The sequence below is a fragment of the Colobus angolensis genome, unplaced genomic scaffold (genome assembly GCF_000951035.1).
Source record: "Colobus angolensis palliatus isolate OR3802 unplaced genomic scaffold, Cang.pa_1.0 Scaffold143, whole genome shotgun sequence".
In the NCBI taxonomy this organism is placed as follows: Eukaryota; Metazoa; Chordata; class Mammalia; order Primates; family Cercopithecidae; genus Colobus; species Colobus angolensis.
In genome coordinates this window covers 1,928,475-1,946,513 of record NW_012114522.1, presented here as the reverse complement: position 1 = coordinate 1,946,513, position 18,039 = coordinate 1,928,475, and the positions used below count along the sequence as shown (strand labels likewise).

The 18,039-nt window shown below is 52.8% G+C and overlaps 1 protein-coding gene across 4 annotated transcripts in view; it reads right to left on the bottom strand.

The window, feature by feature from the left end:
- Positions 1–1,054: 1,054 nt before the first annotated feature.
- Positions 1,055–18,039, bottom strand: part of ABLIM2 (actin binding LIM protein family, member 2) — a 194,076-nt gene continuing 177,091 nt past the window's right edge. For 3 of the 4 annotated variants that reach the window (XM_011935390.1, XM_011935391.1, XM_011935392.1), the window contains one exon: positions 1,055–2,277. In XM_011935390.1, coding sequence (XP_011790780.1) covers positions 2,164–2,277 — 114 coding nt within the window. In that variant the 3' untranslated portion in view covers positions 1,055–2,163. The remainder of the gene's footprint in view (positions 2,278–18,039) is intronic. The other variant, XM_011935389.1, reaches the window with a different exon arrangement.

Sequence of the window (18,039 nt, the reverse complement as noted above, 5' to 3'; positions counted from 1 at the left end):
TTTCCTTGGCCCTGTGTTCAGCCATAACCAGCCACCGAAATTTCCAGAACTTGGGAGGCTGTGTCCAGCCTCAGCGCCTCTGCTACTGTTGTTCCAGCTGCCCAGAATGCCCTGCCCTTATTGGGGAGTGTTTATTCCCTTATCTCCCATTTGCCAAGACTTAGTTTGGGCAGCATCTTGTCTAGAAAGCTTCCCCTGACCTGGTAGTGTATTTGGGACCTCCCTGGGGCCAGCTCCACAGAGCGGCGATCAGCCTTGCTGTCCTTGTCTCCCCAAACTCCGGGGCAGGTGTGTATAAGGTTTCCCTCATGACTGCCATCAGCAGAGGGCCTGGCCCTGGTGAGGGCCCAGGAATGCATCTGTGCAAGCTGCCTCTGGGGAATGTCCAGTGGGAACACTTGGCCCCTCCCCAAGGCCTCGCCTGCCCTGTGAACACACCCAGCGCTATGCCTGGAACGGGTGAACGGGTGCCCTCCCCAAGCACTACTTGCAGAAGGGGCCTTGCCTTTCAAATCACACAAGCTCATAACAAGTGGTCTTGTACTTCCGCAAGTTATAATGCATCGTCTTTTATTTTCCAGGCTTCCTGGGATCAGACATGACATTGCACTAATGAGAAATGGGGGTTTCCAGTTGCTCAGGCTCAGATTGCTCAATGGCAGAAAGCATATTAGGTGCTAAAAACTCCCCGTCCCTAGCCGAGCCGGGCGGGTAAGAAGCCGAGTGCGAAACGGGACTTGGCGTGTCATGGGCGCTAAGGAAGCGGAGTAAGGCCGACTCACAGGCAGGAACATCGGGACACACACAAAGAGGCAACACCCACTGCGGACGGGGACACAGACTTTGGTGTTTCATCCACCTCTCAGCGCGCTTATCCGCATCCCGTGACGGCCGGCGCTGCACCCTAACGCACGCCTAAGGACGGACACCAACGCCTTTGCTTGGGGAACCCGGCCAGCCTCCCGCTCCAGGATGCCCTGCTGGCTTCGAAGATGAGAAGAGCCATATCTCCATCCCATCTCCATCCTGGTCTCCCCAACAGCGTGTGGTTGTCTGTTTCAGGCTAAGACACCGCCAGCCGCAGCACAAGGATGGTGCACTGAGAGCTGCGTCGGGTGTCAGGCCGGGTACATGGAAACCCTTGATTCTGGGGCTTTGGCCGTCAGTGGAGGATGTTTTCTCTCCAAGATTTGGAAAAACAGCCGCAAGGCAAACAGTGGCGGCTCTGCTTCACGTGTGTTTACAAAGCGTTACTTAGAGGGGTCTGTCTTTAAGGTTACCTGTGTGACAAGAAAAAGAAAAAAGAAAGAAAAAAGAAAGCAGACAGGGAACTCTATGTATGAGGACCACACCAAGAACTGACTGAAACCACACAGATCCGAGCGGTGGAGAATAAGGCTGGAGGCCGCTCCCCTGCGGGGGACTGTAAAATTAAACTCTCTATATGTCATCTCGCGTGTAAGTAGGCTATACTTTGTAATAAAATAAAAACTTCTGTGTTACTTTAAAGATATTGTGTAGGCATCTAGGGGGTGATCTGGAAGAGGAACGCAGCACACAGAGGGGCGCTGGCGGAAGGTGCCCTGTCTTGTCCCTCATTGACATTTGTCACTAAAGAGACCCATCACAGACGCCTGCAAAAATCACACACCCCACTCTTGGCACTGTCCCGGATGCTCCCTGCCCTGTCTCCGAGTCCACCTGTGAGGCCAGGCTGCCCAGGCTCCGAAGGGCCGTGTGCCCACCCCCAACAATGGTGTCAGCACCTATCATCAACAAGTCTCACAGCTCACGTCCCAGCCACCTCTGTCCGCCACATGCCTAGCACCAGGGCCAGGGCACCTCGAGGATGCTGGGAAGGTAGACTGGGCTGCAGCCACCTGTGTGCTCCGTCTAATGCCCGACACAGCCACTCTGCAGCCTTTGCCTGACACCAAGCCACAGCGGGGAAGGGTGGTGTGAAGCTAGCCGTCTCGGCCCTAAACTACGGGCAGGAGCGTCGCCGGCAGGCACAGGGGCTGCACCTGCTGGGGGACCCCCTCCCGCCCACCCCATCGACACAGAGAAGCCAGAGCAAGGTATGTGGGAGGGGTGTGCGTGGTGCTCGCCAGGGACCCCTCGCCTCGGCGCCTGGCACACACCGGTGGGGCAGGCTGGCAGCTGTCAGAACAACAGGGCTTTCTTCTTAAGGTCATTCCTCTTCCAGAGGGCCAGGCGGTCAAACTCCTCGATGCTCATCCCAAACACTTCCTGGAACTCCTCGGGCGACAAGTGTCTCTTCAAACAAAAAGGCAAAACAGAAGGGACCAGTTAGCACGCAGCAAGGGACACCGTTGGGCCATGTGCTGCTGCCAAGCAACGCAGGGGCAGGATTGCATTGAGGACGGGGTGGCCCTCAGCGTGCCCGGCCTCCTGGCGGTTCCTGGCACCCTCTCTGCAGTGAAAGAACTGAGCTCAGGGACGGTGACCCTGTCAGGGACACACAGGGAACACACAGCGCCCAGTGGTGGAGCTGGAGCCAGAACCTTCCACTCTTGACCCCTACAAAGGCATCTGCTGCTGCAAACCAAGTTCATTAACACATCCTGGATCAGGACCCCTACCTGCCCGCGGATGTCTGAGCTTTTATAGATTTCCTTTGGCGATCATATTCGTTACTTCAGTGAGCAGTCACAGCTGCCATCTGAGAGCAGGAGGTGGAGGGTTTAACTCCCTGGACTTCATAGCCCAGGAGGCTGGGGTGTGGACAGTGAGCAACGATGCCAGGCAGGGCCCAGGCCCGGGCACAAACCCTCCCTCCACCGGAAGGCCCTGGTGTGTGAGCGTGAGAGAGTTGTTCCGCCTCTCTGAGCCCAGCTTCTTGTCTGGGGTCACCGTGGAGAGACACACAGCTTGGTGGTCAGGGCGTGGATGCCAGTGCTTCTGGGATGCCATAGGAGTGAGTTAGCCCCTGGAGCCTCACTCTGCTCATCTGTGTAATGAGGTCCCCCAGAGCTCATACCTGGAGCTGTGGGGAGGAAGGCGTGGACATAGGCCAGCACTGGCTGTGGACTGTACCCGTGGGTGCTGGCCGCATGTGTTAGTATGACCTCAGCCACCGCAAGCTCTGTGGAGCTCCTCGCCAAGCAGCCACCTGCCTTCTAGCTCTGCCTTGCAGGGCCTGCAACCCCTACTCTCCTGCCTGTCTTCCTCAGCAGACTGAGAAACCCCACATCCCTCAGAGCTGGCTCAGGCCTCCCCTCCCATGAGGAGCCTTTCCAGGGAGCCTGGGGCTTTCCATCCACAGGGATGCTTCCCTTGCCTCGCCTGGGCGGGGCTGAGAGGAGGAACTGGAAGGAGGCTGGAGAAGGCTAGTGGCAGGAAGAGGCCAGGCTCTGCCCAGAATCCCTGTCTGCCGCCCTCTGAAAAGTACGGCTTCAGTGCAGCTACGTGGGAGCAGCTTTCCACAGTTCTGCGACACGTTCCACACAGTTATCACATGCCCCAGCCATCCACTCTTGGATGGACACCTGGAGGAAGAAAACAGGGACTGAGACAGATGACGGTCGTCCACGTTCCTAGCAGCATTACTCAAAAATCACTGCAACGTGGAAACAAGCCGGGTGTCCATCAATGGACGAATAGATACACAGAATGTGGCATGTCCATGTGACGGAATACCCTTCAGCCTTAAAAGGCCGTGAAGTTCCGACACATGCCACAGCATAGGCAAGCCCCAAACATGCCTGCTGGCTCCGTGAAGGAAGCCAGACACCAAAGACCACATAGTGTACGATTCCACTTCTCTGAAATGTCCAGAACAGGCAAGTCCATAGAGACAGAGCATGGATTCATGGTGGCCAGGGACTGGGGCAGAGAGGAATGGGGAGGGACTGTTTAATGGGTATGGGGTTTCCTCTTGTGGTGAAGAAAATGTTCCGGAGCTGGAATGTTCTGGAGCTGGAGAGTAGGGCTGACGGCACAATGTGGTGAATGCAGTGAATGGTACTGAGTGGTACACTTTAAAATGGTTAAAATGGGCCGGGGGTGGCGGCTCACACCTGTAATCCCAGAGCTTTGGGAGGCCGAGGTGGGTGGATCACCTTAGGTCAGGAGTTCAAGACCAGCCTGGCCAATATGGCGAAACACCATCTCTACTAAAAATACAAAAATTAGCCAGGCATGGTGGTGCACGCCTGTAATCCCACCTACTCGGGAGGCAGGAGAATCGCTTGAACCCAGGAGGTAGAGGTTGCAGTGAGCCAAGATCGCACCAACTGCACTCCAGCTTGGGTGACAGAGTAAGACTTCATCTCAAAAAAATAAATAAAATAAAATAAAAAGGTTAAAATGGTCAGTTTGGATGGGCATGGTGGCTCATACCTGTAATCCCAGCACTTTGGGAGGCCAAGGCGGGCAGATCACCTGAGCTCAGGAGTTTGAGATCAGCCTGGGTAAGATGGCAAGACCCCATCTCTACAAAAATTACAAAAATTAGCTGGGTGTGCTGGCATATACCTAGAGTCCCAGCCACTGAGGAGGCTGAGGTGGGAGGATCTCTTGAGCCCAGGGGGTCGAGGCTGCAGTAAGCTGTGATCACACCACTGCACTTCAAACCTGGGTGACATAGTAAGACCCTGTCTCAAAAAACAAACAAACAAACAACTCAAGTGCTATATTAGAATCACTGTGATTAGCAAAAGAGAAAATGGAAGTGGAGACATCTGGTCAACTATGAAAAGTGTAAACCATTGCCATTCACGCATTTCGCAAAAGTCACCAAATCTGTGAGGTATGCACTGGATTTTGGAGGCCCAGTAGTTGGGGTGATCTGGAGGAGGGGACTCAGGAAATCCCCCAGAATGTCATGTTTTAGTTGAATCTGGGCCCAGAGTCACTCTCTCTCTCTCTCTGTCTCTATCACACACACACACACACACACACACACACACACACACACACACACACACACACTATATCCAGCAAGTCCGCCAAGAAGAGGCCCTCAGCCGCCTGCTGCTATCTCGAGTTTGCGAAGAGGAAAAGAATCCCGGTGCTTGCCAGAAAGGAACCACTTGCATGGTGCTGAGATCAGGGTTTCTTGGTGCTGAGAAATCCATCAGCCAGTCCACAGAAACTTAGAATTGTCATTTCAGACCGTGTCTCTTAAGACATTTAAGACACTCAATGTGTCATTTAAGATAGCAGCCCTGCACTTACAGGTACCAAATCACCATCTTCTGAATTACGGTGGAACAATCAAGACAAATACGATCAAAGGAATGAAAAAGGAAAATCATTTCTAGCTTTATCCAAGACCTGGTGATATCAGACCTTGTTCCAGACATGGAAAGCCAGAGACATAAGGCCCCTGGCAGGGGTAGGCTGGGGTGGTGAACTGACACATAAGTAAATATGTAAAGGACCAGAGGCTGACACTGAAGGGCGAAGGGCAGGAGAGTTCAGTGCTGGCGCCTGGCTGGGGCAGGCCTCCCTGTGGCCACATTCCTGCTTCCTGCTGGGGGAGGCTAGGGGAGGGGCACAAAGGTGCTGGCGGGCAGAGAGAAGGTGTCGGGGGGTGGTGTGGCAGGATGGCTGGGCAGTGCCCCCTACCATCTGCAATTGCGTATTTAAAGGGAGGAAGACTGGTGAGTGAATGGTCTCTTGGGTTTAGCTGGGGTCAGGTCTTTGCTGGAGGAGGGAGAAATGGAGAGGGAGCAGACAGTGGGCAGTCATGCCCCGCATGCTGGGGAAGGAGAGAAGGCCAGGTGTGAGGATGACACCATGGGCTCCAGGCTGTGGGAGCCTCTGGGGAGGGCGATTCGAGGAAGACTTGGAGCTGGCAGGCAAGCAGGAAGGCTGGCAGGGTGTTGGGAGGTGGGTGTGGGAAGCAGAGGTACCCTTGGGGATGACTGTGAGGGGCGGTGGAGGGTGGTGCGGCTGAGGTGTTGGAGGCAGTATCTGGGCGGCTTCTGAAGTTGCTGTGAATGGTACCTTCTCTGGGAGTGCGGCACTGGGCCTGGGACACTGCATCACCAGAGGCCCCGGGGAGCGGCACTGGGCCTGGGACACTGCATCACCAGAGGCCCCGGGGAGCAGCCTGGTTTGGCAGACCATAGCAACAGGGAGGGGCCAGGGGTGTCCTGAGCACATGGGCTGGACTGGGCCACTCATATGTGGCCTACAGGGCCCAGGACTTGGGGTCAGGGGTCTAGGGGCCTGGCAGGGACCACCTCTCCCCAGGCTCCAGTCCTGTTTTCTGTCTGCAGCGTGAGAACAGAACTTGGTTGCCTGGGTATCTGGAAGACTGGGTGAGGGTCACATAAGGGGCTGTCCCCAGCAGGGGGTCTGTTCCTAACTCTGGGCTCCAGCTACGGGATTCTGAGTGTCACACCTCACCTGGCTGAGTCTCCACTGCCTCCTGGGTGAGAAGGGCTCAAAGGTCCCCACCCCGTGGCCAGCTGCAGAACTGGCACTCGATCTCACTCGGCCAGAGGCAGGGAGGCTTTCTCCACGGGTCTGCCAGGGCAGGCAGGATGGGTGAGCCCCAGTTGACCCCAGAGGCAGGGCCAGCTTTCTGGCCTCAAGCCAGCTCCTCTGGCCCCAGGTTCCTGAAGGCCCTGCAGGAGTGCACCTCACCCCCAGCGCTTGCGCAGGCCAAGCACAGCTGGAAGGAAGGAAGCCTGGGGTGGGTGTCTTTGCAGAGGGTGGGGCGGCCTCATTGCTGAGGTGCACTGGTTTCCCCAGGGAACATCCTGCAAGGAGGTGTTTTCGCAGCACGGCAGGGGGACCGCCTCAGGAAGCCCAGGCTCAGAGAGGCTGTGTGACTTGCCCAAGGTCACATAGCCAAGAAGTGGCGGAGCCAGACTTGGGAGTCAGGCTAGGTGGCTTGACCTTTCCTCCACCCTTACTTCCTGCCTCCCACCTGGACCTCCAGGACCATCTCAGGTTTGCTGTGAAGCCTCAGGGACCTGTGCCACCTCCACTCCAGCAGGCACAGGTTATCCCGGCCAACTCCCCCACCAATCTCCAGCCCTAAGTCCCCTCAGGGTACTCCCAGCTCCGCTGACCCTACCAATCTCAGACGCCCCTGGGAGAGGCCCCAAAGTTCCAGCCCTCCCAGCAGGAGGTCCCTACAGGACCGACAGCGACATCACTGTCATAATGATGGTGGCCACTGTCCCTCCAGGCGAGCTCTCCCTCCACACCCTGGGACCTCCCCCACAGCCTATGGGGCAGAGAGGGGACAGTGGCTTAGCGGGGCAATGTCATGGCTATCAGGTGGGCCCAGGACCCTACCCCGCCACAGCCTTGCACACCTCTCCTCCACTCCTCTGCTCCATGGTGTGCTGTGGAACCCCAGGGGAAGCACCACGCAGTGCTCCCTCTCCCATTCACTGGCAGTTCTTCCTCATCCTACTGGTCCTGACTCGAGTGTCCCCTCCTCCTGGAGGCCCTCCTGGATTGCGCTCACCACGCAGGCCCTGGGGCCATGCTGTGTCCCTCGAGGCTGAGTCAGTGCTGACCTTCTCTGGCTCTCAGTACCATGAGGGTGAGCACAGGCCTGTCGGCTCACAGCACTGTCCCATCCTCACTGAGGGACAAGATGTCTTGTCTGCATCTGTGAATGTGGGCTCCCCTCTGCAGCGCTGCCTCCCAACACCTCCAGCTGCCACTGCCTGTCCTGCTCTCTGCTGTGGCGCCACGGGGCTCCCCCACCACCGTCCTGGCCCACGAGGCCCCTGCATTTGGCGTCTGCCCGCCACTCTCCTGACTCCCGACACTTTCTCCCAGCCACACAGTTCTGCTTGTGTTTCTCTTCCTTGTCTTGGCCAGAGAGGCTCTCAGGTCCGGGATTCTGGTGCGAACCTATCTCTCAGACACACGCATGTGGCTCCAAACCTCCGACTGTCACCCTCAGTCTGCCAGGACACACCCTCTCCTCAGACCAGTTGGATGAGTTTAAACAAAGGAGATATTCTTCCATGTGGGGCCCTCATTTTTCAGGCACATTCCAACAGTTTGAGCTCTCACTGCTTGAGCAAACCCTGGTGTGCATTTGGCCTCAGGGCCTGTAAGAGGACAGTTCAAGAAACCACAGGACTCCAGCAATGAGCTGCTGCCCTGGCTGTGTGTGTGTGTGTGTGTGTATGTGTGTGTAGGGTGAGGGACGGCAGGTAGGAAATGAATTCCAGGAAGAATAAAGTGTGTGTGCAAAGGCCTGGGGCAGGAGGAACCTTGGCTGCTGGGGGAAGCATAAGAAAGCTGAGGTGTCACTGGGCATGGTGGCTCACGCTTGTAATCCCAGCAGTTTGGGAGGCTGAGGCGGGTGGATCAGGAGTTTGGGACCAGCCTGGCCAACATGGCAAAACCCCGTCTCCACTAAAAATACAAAAATTAGCCGGGCGTGGTGGTACGTGCCTGTAGTCCCAGCTACCCGGGAGGGTGAGGCAGGCGAATCACTGGAGCCAGGGAGGTGGAGGTTGCAGTAGGCTGAGATTGTGCCACTGCACTCCAGCACCTGGGTGACACAGCAAGACTACGTCTCAAAAAAAAAAAAAAAAAGGAAGAAGAAAGCTGAGGTGTCTGACCTGAGCAGGGAAAGGTGAGGACAGGATGGGCCCTGCAGGGCCCTGGACTGTGTTAAGCAGTTGGTTTTTAGCCTAAGAGCAATGGCATTTATGACTAAGTGTGCAGTTTACAAAAGCTCCTGTGGTTACAGCATTGTTTTCCTGCTCTGCCCTGCCCCGCCAAGCAAGCAGAAAGGTCTCAGAGTGCGAATCCTCAAGCCACGGACCCGGGAGGGTCTCAGGCCAGACAAGAAGTCCCTTTCCACCCATTCACCTTACGTTCTGAGACGGCTGAATTGTACGTGTTGACGTGGCTGGGCTGTGGGGCCCGGCTGTTTGGTCATGCACTAGTCTAGATGCTGCCGTGAAAGTGTGCTGTAGATGCAGCTCACATTGACAGTCAACTGACTGCAAGAAAAGGAGATTGCCCTCAATAATGCAGGAGCCTCATGTAGTCTGTTGACAGCCTGAAGAGTAAATACTGAGGTTTCCCAGAGAAGAAGCCCAGCCTGGAATATGGACTCCTGCCTGAGTCCCTGGCTTGCTGGCCCGCCCTTCACATTGCAGAATTGCCAGCCTGCACAATTGTGTGGGCCAAGTTCTTAAAATAAACTTCTTAGTATATGGCTGTGGCTATCTATCTATCTATCTATCTATCTATCTATCCATCCATCCATCCACGCAGCCACCGATTCATCTACCAATCCACCCATCCACCAATCCACCAATCCATTCACTCCTCCATTCATCCATCCATCCATCCATCCATCCATCCATCCATCCATCCACACTCATCCACCCACCCACCCATTCACCCACCCATCCACCTACCCACCCATCCACCCACTCATCCATCCACCCATCCATCTACTCATGCATCTATCCATCCATTAATCCATTCATCTGTCCACCCATGCATTCATCCACCCATCAATCACCTACCCACCTACCCATCCACCCATCCACCCATCCACCAATCCATCCATCCACTCCTCCATTCATCCATCCATCCATCCATCCATGCATCCATCCATCCATCCACCCACCCATCCACCCATCCATTCACCCACCTATCCATCCACCCACCCATCCATCTACCCACCCATCCATCCACCCACCCACCTACCCATCCATCCACCCATCCATCCATCCATCCATCCATCCACCCACCCACCCAACCAATTATCCATCCATCCATCCATCCACCCACCTACCCATCCATCCACCCATCCATCCATCCATCCATCCATCCATCCATCCACCAACCCATCCATCCACCCACCCATGCATCCATCTATCCATCCATCCATCCATCCACCCATCCATCCATCCATCCACCCACCCATCCACCCATCCATCCACCAACCCATCCATCCACCCACCCATGCATCCATCTATCCATCCATCCATCCATCCACCCATCCATCCATCCATCCACCCACCCATCCACCCATCCATCCACCAACCCATCGATCCACCCACCCATGCATCCGCTTATCCATCTATCCATCCATCCACCCACCATTCATCCACCTAATGGTTCTGTTTCTCTGGAAAACCCTGGCTGATACACTTTCCTATCTAAGGAGCAAAATGCCTGTCTGTACTGGGAAGCTGGGGGCACCTAAGACAGGTTAGAAATTCATTTTCAGGCTGGACGCAGTGGCTCATGACTGAAATCCCAGCACTTTGGGAGGCCGAGGTGAGAGGATCACTTGAGCCCAGGAATTTAAGACCAGCCAGGGCAACATAGTAAGACCCTGTCTCTACAAAAAGTAAAAAATTAGCTGGGTGTGGTGGCACATGTGGGTAATCCCAGCTACTCAGCAGGCTGAGGTGGGAGGATCATTTGAGCTCAGGAGGTTGAGGCTATGGTGAGCTGTGATTGTGCCACTGTACTTCACCCTAGGTGACAGAGTGAGACCGTGTCTCAAAAAAATGCATTTTCCACACTGTAATTAACTCAGAAGACAGAATGTTGCAGTGGCTGCCAGCAGCACCTTAGCTTGAATCTCAGCTCTGCCTCTTACGAGCTCCGTGTGCTGAACCCCGCTCTGCATGTTGGCGCCACCTGATTCATCTGACCCTCTTCCATAGGACAGCCCTCTCAGAGTGGAAGAGGATGAGCATGGCTTCTCCATACTCCTCCCTACGTATCCACACTAACTCAACACCTACCATGTGCTGTGTGGCACCTTTCACTGTGGTGCGGCTGGGCATCCTGCGTCCCCTTGGCCATGCCCCATCAGTGGGTGTTAATCACATCTGCCCACGTGCTGCTCCACTAGGTGCTGGCCGCTCCATCCACCCTTGAAACTGAGGGACGCATCTGATTGGGACTCCAAACTTAATCTGCCTGCTTGCTTCTAGTCACTCGCGCCTTAATTTTTTAACCTATGCTAACAGTCATGTGGCCAAACAATACATCACTAAATTCCCACTAGCTCCCTTACAGAGAACACCTCTAATGTGTGGATCGCTATAGTAATGGTTGCTTAAAGTTGTTTTTTGGGAACTTACAGTTAGCTCTTGTCCATTTTAAGCCAGTAGAGACCATGAGCCCTTCAAGTAGGCCTGAGCGAATGCCCGACTTCAGAGGGCCAAAAACACTTTTCTTGGATCATGCTAACACTGTCTTTTTCTTAAACATACGTCCCATGAAGAACCATGTAGCTCAATCATGTTCACCCAAAATCCCGATGCCCTCACCTTCCCCACCAGCCAGTCATCTTTCCCACGCCTTAGATCACCCACTTCTTACTCCTCCCTAGGCCCTATTCTCTGGGAGGCAAGTTTGAGATTTGTTCTCCAGTCTCCTTGCTCAGCAGTCTTGTGCATAAAATTTTCCTCTTTTGCAAAACCCACTGTCATAGTGACTGACTGCCGCTCACAGGCGCAGAGCATCTGGCTGGGTGTCACCATCCCACCCACACAGCCTGCAGCCACACCTGGGGTGCTTTCCCATCACCAAGTTCCGCTCCCTCGACTTCCCACAGATCACCTGCATCCATCCATTTCTCACACTCACCAGTCCACAACCAGTGTCGAAGATGCCATCATGTTTTGCCCCCGACCCAAATTGCCCTGAAACAGTCTCCCTGCCTCTATGCAGCCAATCTGGGCTTCACCATGTAGCCACAGGGGTTGTTTTCAATTGCACACCTAGTCATAAATGCCATTGCTCTTAGGCTAAAAAAGAAAAAAAACTGCTTAACATGGTCCAGGGCCCTGCAGGGTCTATCAGGGTTCAGGTCCAGACACAGCTTTCGTATACTTCTTCCAGCAGCCACGGCTCCCTCCTGTCCCAAGTCCTTTGCATGTGTACTTTGTTCTTTCTGGAATTCATTTCCTACCTGCCATCCCTCATCTTACTCATACAACACATGCACACACACGCATATCCACATGCATACACACACCCACATGCATACACACACACACGTATACACACATACACATACACACGTATACACACATATACACACATGCATACACGTGCACACACGTGTACATGCACACATAAACACACACATACACATATACATGTATACACACCCATATACACACACATGCATACCCACATGCATATACACACATACACACGCATATATACACATATACATACACACGTATACACACGTATACACATGCACACATGCATACACAAACACACACATACACACACATACATGTGTACACACCCATATACACACACATGCACATATATCCACATACATACATACACACAAGTATGTGTATACACACATACACACGCATATACACACATATACATACACACGTATACACACGTATACACATGCACACACGCATACACAAACACACACACACATACATGTGTACACACCCATATACACACACATGCACATATATCCACACACATACATACACACAAGTATGTGTATACACACATACACACGCATATACACACATATACATACACACGTATACACACGTATACACATGCACACACGCATACACAAACACACACACACATACATGTGTACACACCCATATACACACACATGCACATATATCCACATACATACATACACACAAGTATGTGTATACACACATACACACTGATATAGTTTGGCTGTGTCCTCACCCAAATCTCATCTGAAATTAGAATCTCCATAATCCCCACATGTGGAGGGAGGGAGGGACTGGTGGGAGGTGATTGGGTCCTGGGGGTAGTTTCCCCCATGCTGTTCTCATGAGAGTGAGTGAGTTCTCACGGATCTGATGGTTTTGTAAGTGTTTGACAGCTCCTCCTTTGCACTCTCTCTTTCTCTCCTGCCACCATGTAAGACGTACCTTGCTTCCCCTTCCATCATGACTGTAAGTTTCCTGAGGCCTCTGCAGTCGTGCAGAACTGCGAGTGAATTAAACCTCTTTCTTTTATAAATTACCCAGTCTCAGGTATTTCTCTATAGCAGTGTGAAAACGGACGAATACACACACGTGTGCACACACATACCCACATGTATATCCACATGTACACACATGTAAACACACAGGCTCACACAGACACACACACATATGAAAGCACACAGGTACACACACGTCCCCTGTGGGAACCACATTCCCAGTGGGCCACCACATGGCCATTTATAAGGTAGGGCAGGCTGGCATGGTGGCTCACGCCTGTAATCCTAGCACTTTGGGAGGCTGAAGTGGGCGGATCACCTGAGGTCGGAAGTTTGAGACCAGGCTGGCCAACATGGTGAAAACTCATCTCTATTAAAAACACAAAAAATTAGCCGGGTGTGGTGGCGGGCGCCTGTAGTCCCAGCTACTCAGGAGGTTGAGGCAAGAGAATCGCTTGAACCCAGGAGGTGGAGGCTGTAGTGAGCTGGGATTGCACCACTGCACTCCAGCCTGGGAGACCAAGGGAGACTCTGTGTCAAAAAATAAATAAAAATAAATAAATAAAAGGTGGGGCAGATCGTCACTGACTGGCCTAGAAATATCCATGTCAAATTTGAAAGCAGAAAGCAGGATGTCAAACCTGGATATACAGTATGAGCCCTCTTGATCCAAAAGAGGATTCAGTCAGCTCTGAGATGATGTGCAAAAGAGATTTCCAGAGGCATGTCTCCCACTGAGTTATCAGCTGTGACTGGGTAGGGGAATTCCTTAAGAGGTTTATGTCCTTCTTTGTATTTTTCTGGACTTTTATGACAGTTAAGAATAGTTTTTATATTAAAAATAAAGCTCTTTCCTCCAAAAGAAAAACACCAGGGGTCCCTTTCTCTCCTGCTGGGAGGTGGCCTCTTCTGAGCCCCCTCTGGCTCACATCCCACTCCCAGCCCGAGGCAGGCAGGCAGGCAGCCGCTGCTGAAGAATGAGGGACATTCCCCATATGTGGTAATATTTCCAGTTGCCTCCTGGCTTGGCTGATCCTGAGGAGGGAGGACTACGGTCGCACCCTTGTGTGTGTTCTCGGAAATCTGAGTGATTAAAACCATCACCCAGGTGTCAGAGGGTGTTTTACAAGGATACATTTACAAATGTTAGCCGTGTGTATTTTACAATTTTCATGTTGTATTAGTACCAAAGAAAAGTTAAATAGAAGTCCTGTCAAGCACACTACAGTCCCAAGAGGGTTGCAGCGAGTCCCAACAGGCCCCTGGTTCCACGCTGCTGCTGGCCAAGCGCTGCCAGACATGCTGGCTGAGCTCACCTCTTGTGGTGAGAGCAATTAACTCCAGCACCATGAGACAGTCCCCAGAGGGGACATGCCCTTTGTCTGGCAGTTCCTGACCAGGTGAACCACCCACCCCACTGGAGACACCCATTTTACAATGGTCAGTAGTATTTATGCTTGGGACAGGACCTGACCATGCAACTCACAAGGAAACAAACAGGAGCTGAAGAATGCATCCCCGCAGGCTGCTAGCGGTGTTGGAGTTCAGTTTGAGGTGCCTTCTCTGGCCACTGGGGGATGGTCACATGTGGCCACCCAAGAGACATCTCAAGGATGAGATAGCAGGGGCGCCTCCTGAGTGTGAGGTGGGTGGCACTGGATTTGCAGCCTCACCTGCGCACTCATTGGATTTGCAGCCTCACCTGTGCACTCATTGGATTCGCAGCCTCACCTGCGCACTCATTGGATTCGCAGCCTCACCTGCGCACTCATTGGATTCGCAGCCTCACCTGCACACTCACTCAGCACAGATGCTGGGCTTCTCCACCCACCTGGCGCTGCCTGGACCTACATGCCAGCTTCCTAGCCGGCTCCTGCTGCCTGTCTTCCTCCTCCTGTCAGGCCTCTGAGCCCAAGCCAAGTCATTGCATCCCCTGTGACTTGCACGTATACACCCAGATGGCCTGAAGTAACTGAAGAATCACAAAAGAAGTGCAAATGCCCTGCCCCGCCTTAACTGATGACATTCCACCACAAAAGACATGAAAATGGCTGGTCCCTGCCTTAAGTGACAACATTATCTTGTCAAATTCCTTTACCTGGCTCATCCTGGCTCAAAAAGCTCCCCCACTGAGCACCCTGTGACCCCTACTCCTACCTGCCAGAGAACAACCCCCCTTTGACCGTAATTTTCCTTTACCTACCCAAATCCTATAAAACGGCCCCACCCTTATCTCCCTTCGCTGACTCTTTTGGGACTCAGCCCGCCTGCACCCGGGTGAAACAGCCAGCCATGTTGCTCACACAAAGCCTGTTTGGTGGTCTCTTCACACGGACGCGCATGACATCTACTGATGACCCACGCACATCCTAACACAGCAGAACTTTTGGGTGGCCTTTCCTCTTCTGTGCGGTAAAGTTCAAATGTCCCACAAGCTGCCAGCTCCCCCCGCACCCCTGTAAATGGCCTTGTGCTATCTGGCTCTGTGGTTCCTTTGCTAGCACGATCCCTACCCATCTGGGTGCTCGGCACACCCTGGAGGACTGACCGCACTGACTGGCCAAGGCAGTCAAGGGTTTGCCCTGTGGCTTCTCCCTCCTCCTCAGCCCCATCTCCCACCCTCCCACAGGCAGACAATCACTGCCTGTGGCCCGGCGTTCTCTTCCCCATCTTTAGGAATGTGAAAACAAGTTGCTGTTCAAAATCTAAGCTGTTGGAAATTTAACATATTTTGAGCCTTAAGAGAACATGATTACCAGACCTGAGTCATGTGACAGGCAGCGGTAACCTAAGCGGTAACCTAAGCAACTTTGTTTCTCTGATTACAGATTAGTCTTTTTCCTTACCTACATCCTTTTGTAAAATGCTGTAAACGACCAAAGGGCACCAGAGAAGACCCCTTTTCTCTTCAGCATTCACCTTCATTGCAGATTCACTTACTTCTTTCCTCTCTCTGTGGAAGACTTCACGTCTCTGTGAATGACTATCACATTATCTAAGATGGAGTGTTACATACGCCACCCAGCTCAGGGGATGTCAGCAGCCCTGTTAGCTCCCAGCATGGGCCTATGGCTAAGCCTGGCCAATTGGGGCTTTGTATTCCTTGGGCCAAATTGGCTGATCAAAGGGTGGTCATATTACCTACTCAGGGGCAGAGATGGGGCTTTTTCTGGGACTGCTGAAAGATGTGGGTCTCTTCCCTGCAGATTTAGAGCCTGAGAGAGGTGAGGTAAAAGTCTATCCATAAAGCCAGCACAGAAAAAGCACAGTCAAAAGATAGAAAGAAAGAAACTGGGTGCTGGAGACATAATTGAGCCCTTGATTAAGCCACACCTGAAGGAGACATTCAGTCATGAGCGTCAGCTGTAAGCCAAAAATTAATTCTAAGCCCTGCAGCCAGCTGATGATTGGGGAGGAATGAGCCCCTCTTCTCTGCCAAGGGGATTTCAAAGAAACCTAAAACCCTAGTTCAGGCCATGAAGGGAAGAGGGGGCGAGTCAGACATGTCTCATTCTACCTCCTCCCTTCAGAATTCAGGCACAACTGATAACATTAACATTAAAACAGAGATCTTAAAACTGTAGCAATAAGATACCAAATTCCAGGCTGACTCTAGTAGAGCATCACATGACAGAGAGCAGACCCTGAAAGAAATACAAATATTTTACCCCGAACTATATATTTTTGGGCATATTTTAAAATGGCTCTGCAGGCCAGGCATGGTGGCTCACACCCGTAACCCCAGCACTTTGGGAGGCAGAGGTGGGCAGATTACCTGAGGTTGGGAGTTTGAGACCAGACTGGCCAACATGGTGAAACCTCGTCTCTACAAAATATGAAAAAATTAGCCAGGCATGGTGGCGGGTGCCTGTAGTCCCAGTTACTCAGCAGGCTGAGGCAGATGAATCAAGTACTTGAGTCTGGGAGGTGGAGTTTGCAATGAGCCGGGATTGTGCCACTGCACTCCAGCCTGAGCGACAGAGTGAGACTCTGTCTCAAAGTAAAAACAAAATGACTCTGCAAAGCTGTCTCATGTGGGGGAAATGTATATTCCAGAATCCCTTTCCCTTTCTAGGTCTTTTTCTGATCCTGAAGAGATTAGCCGAGAGTCTAGGACCTTTTAAAAGTCTGAATAGGAAACATTTGCCATCTATTGCCTCTAAGGATGGCCACTTATGAGACTTCTTTTATGTAATAAGAACCGTGGTCTCCACAACCCCTTATCTTAACCCAGATGCTCCTTTCTACCGATTCCAGGTCTTGAGATAATAACTCTTTCAACCAAGGGCCAATCAGAAAATCTTTGAATGCACCTATGACCTGTAAGGCCCCACCTCGAGCTGTCCCACCTTTCCAGACAGAACCAATGTGTACCTGACATGTATTGACTGATGTCTTCTATCTCCCTGAAACATATAAACCAAGCTGTAACCCAACCACTGTGGGCACATGTTCTCAGGAGCTCTCAAGACTGTACTTCTCGGGTGGTCACTCACATTTGGCTCAGACGAAACCTCTTGATGTATTTTACAGTTTGACTCTTTTCATGGACACAGTAAATTCCTTCTCTGCTTAAGTCACTTTGGGTCAAGTTCCTATCATTTGCAACAAACAGGTCAAAATGGATGCACCCACCCCCAGCGCTACAGTCACACCAGTGACCTGGTCCTCTCCCTCACTGCCACTAGCCCTGTACCGAGGGAACGCTATTTTCCAGGCCCTGGGCAAGGGGCTTTCTGCAGCCTCCCGTCTGCAGAGCAGCTCAGTCAAGTGCAATCAATATCCTCATCTTAGAGGTGCAGAAATCACAGCTCAAGAGCACCCAGCCAGCTAGTGCAGGGCAGTGGGTGCCTGCTCAGCGTTCCTGGTAAGGACGTACTTCCTATCTGGGGACACAGCGTGTAGCACCCGCTCCCTGCCAGCCTTTGCTCAGGGACTTCCCTGGGCCTGGAATGCCTTTCCAGACTTCCCGTTCTGAGGAGCAGCCTGGCGCCTACTCCCCTGTCTGGCACCAGCACTAGGGCACTGCTGAGTGCCCCTCAGCTGCAGCCACGCCCTTCCAACTCCCTCCCCAGCAGCGGACTGAGCCACTGCCCCTCAGC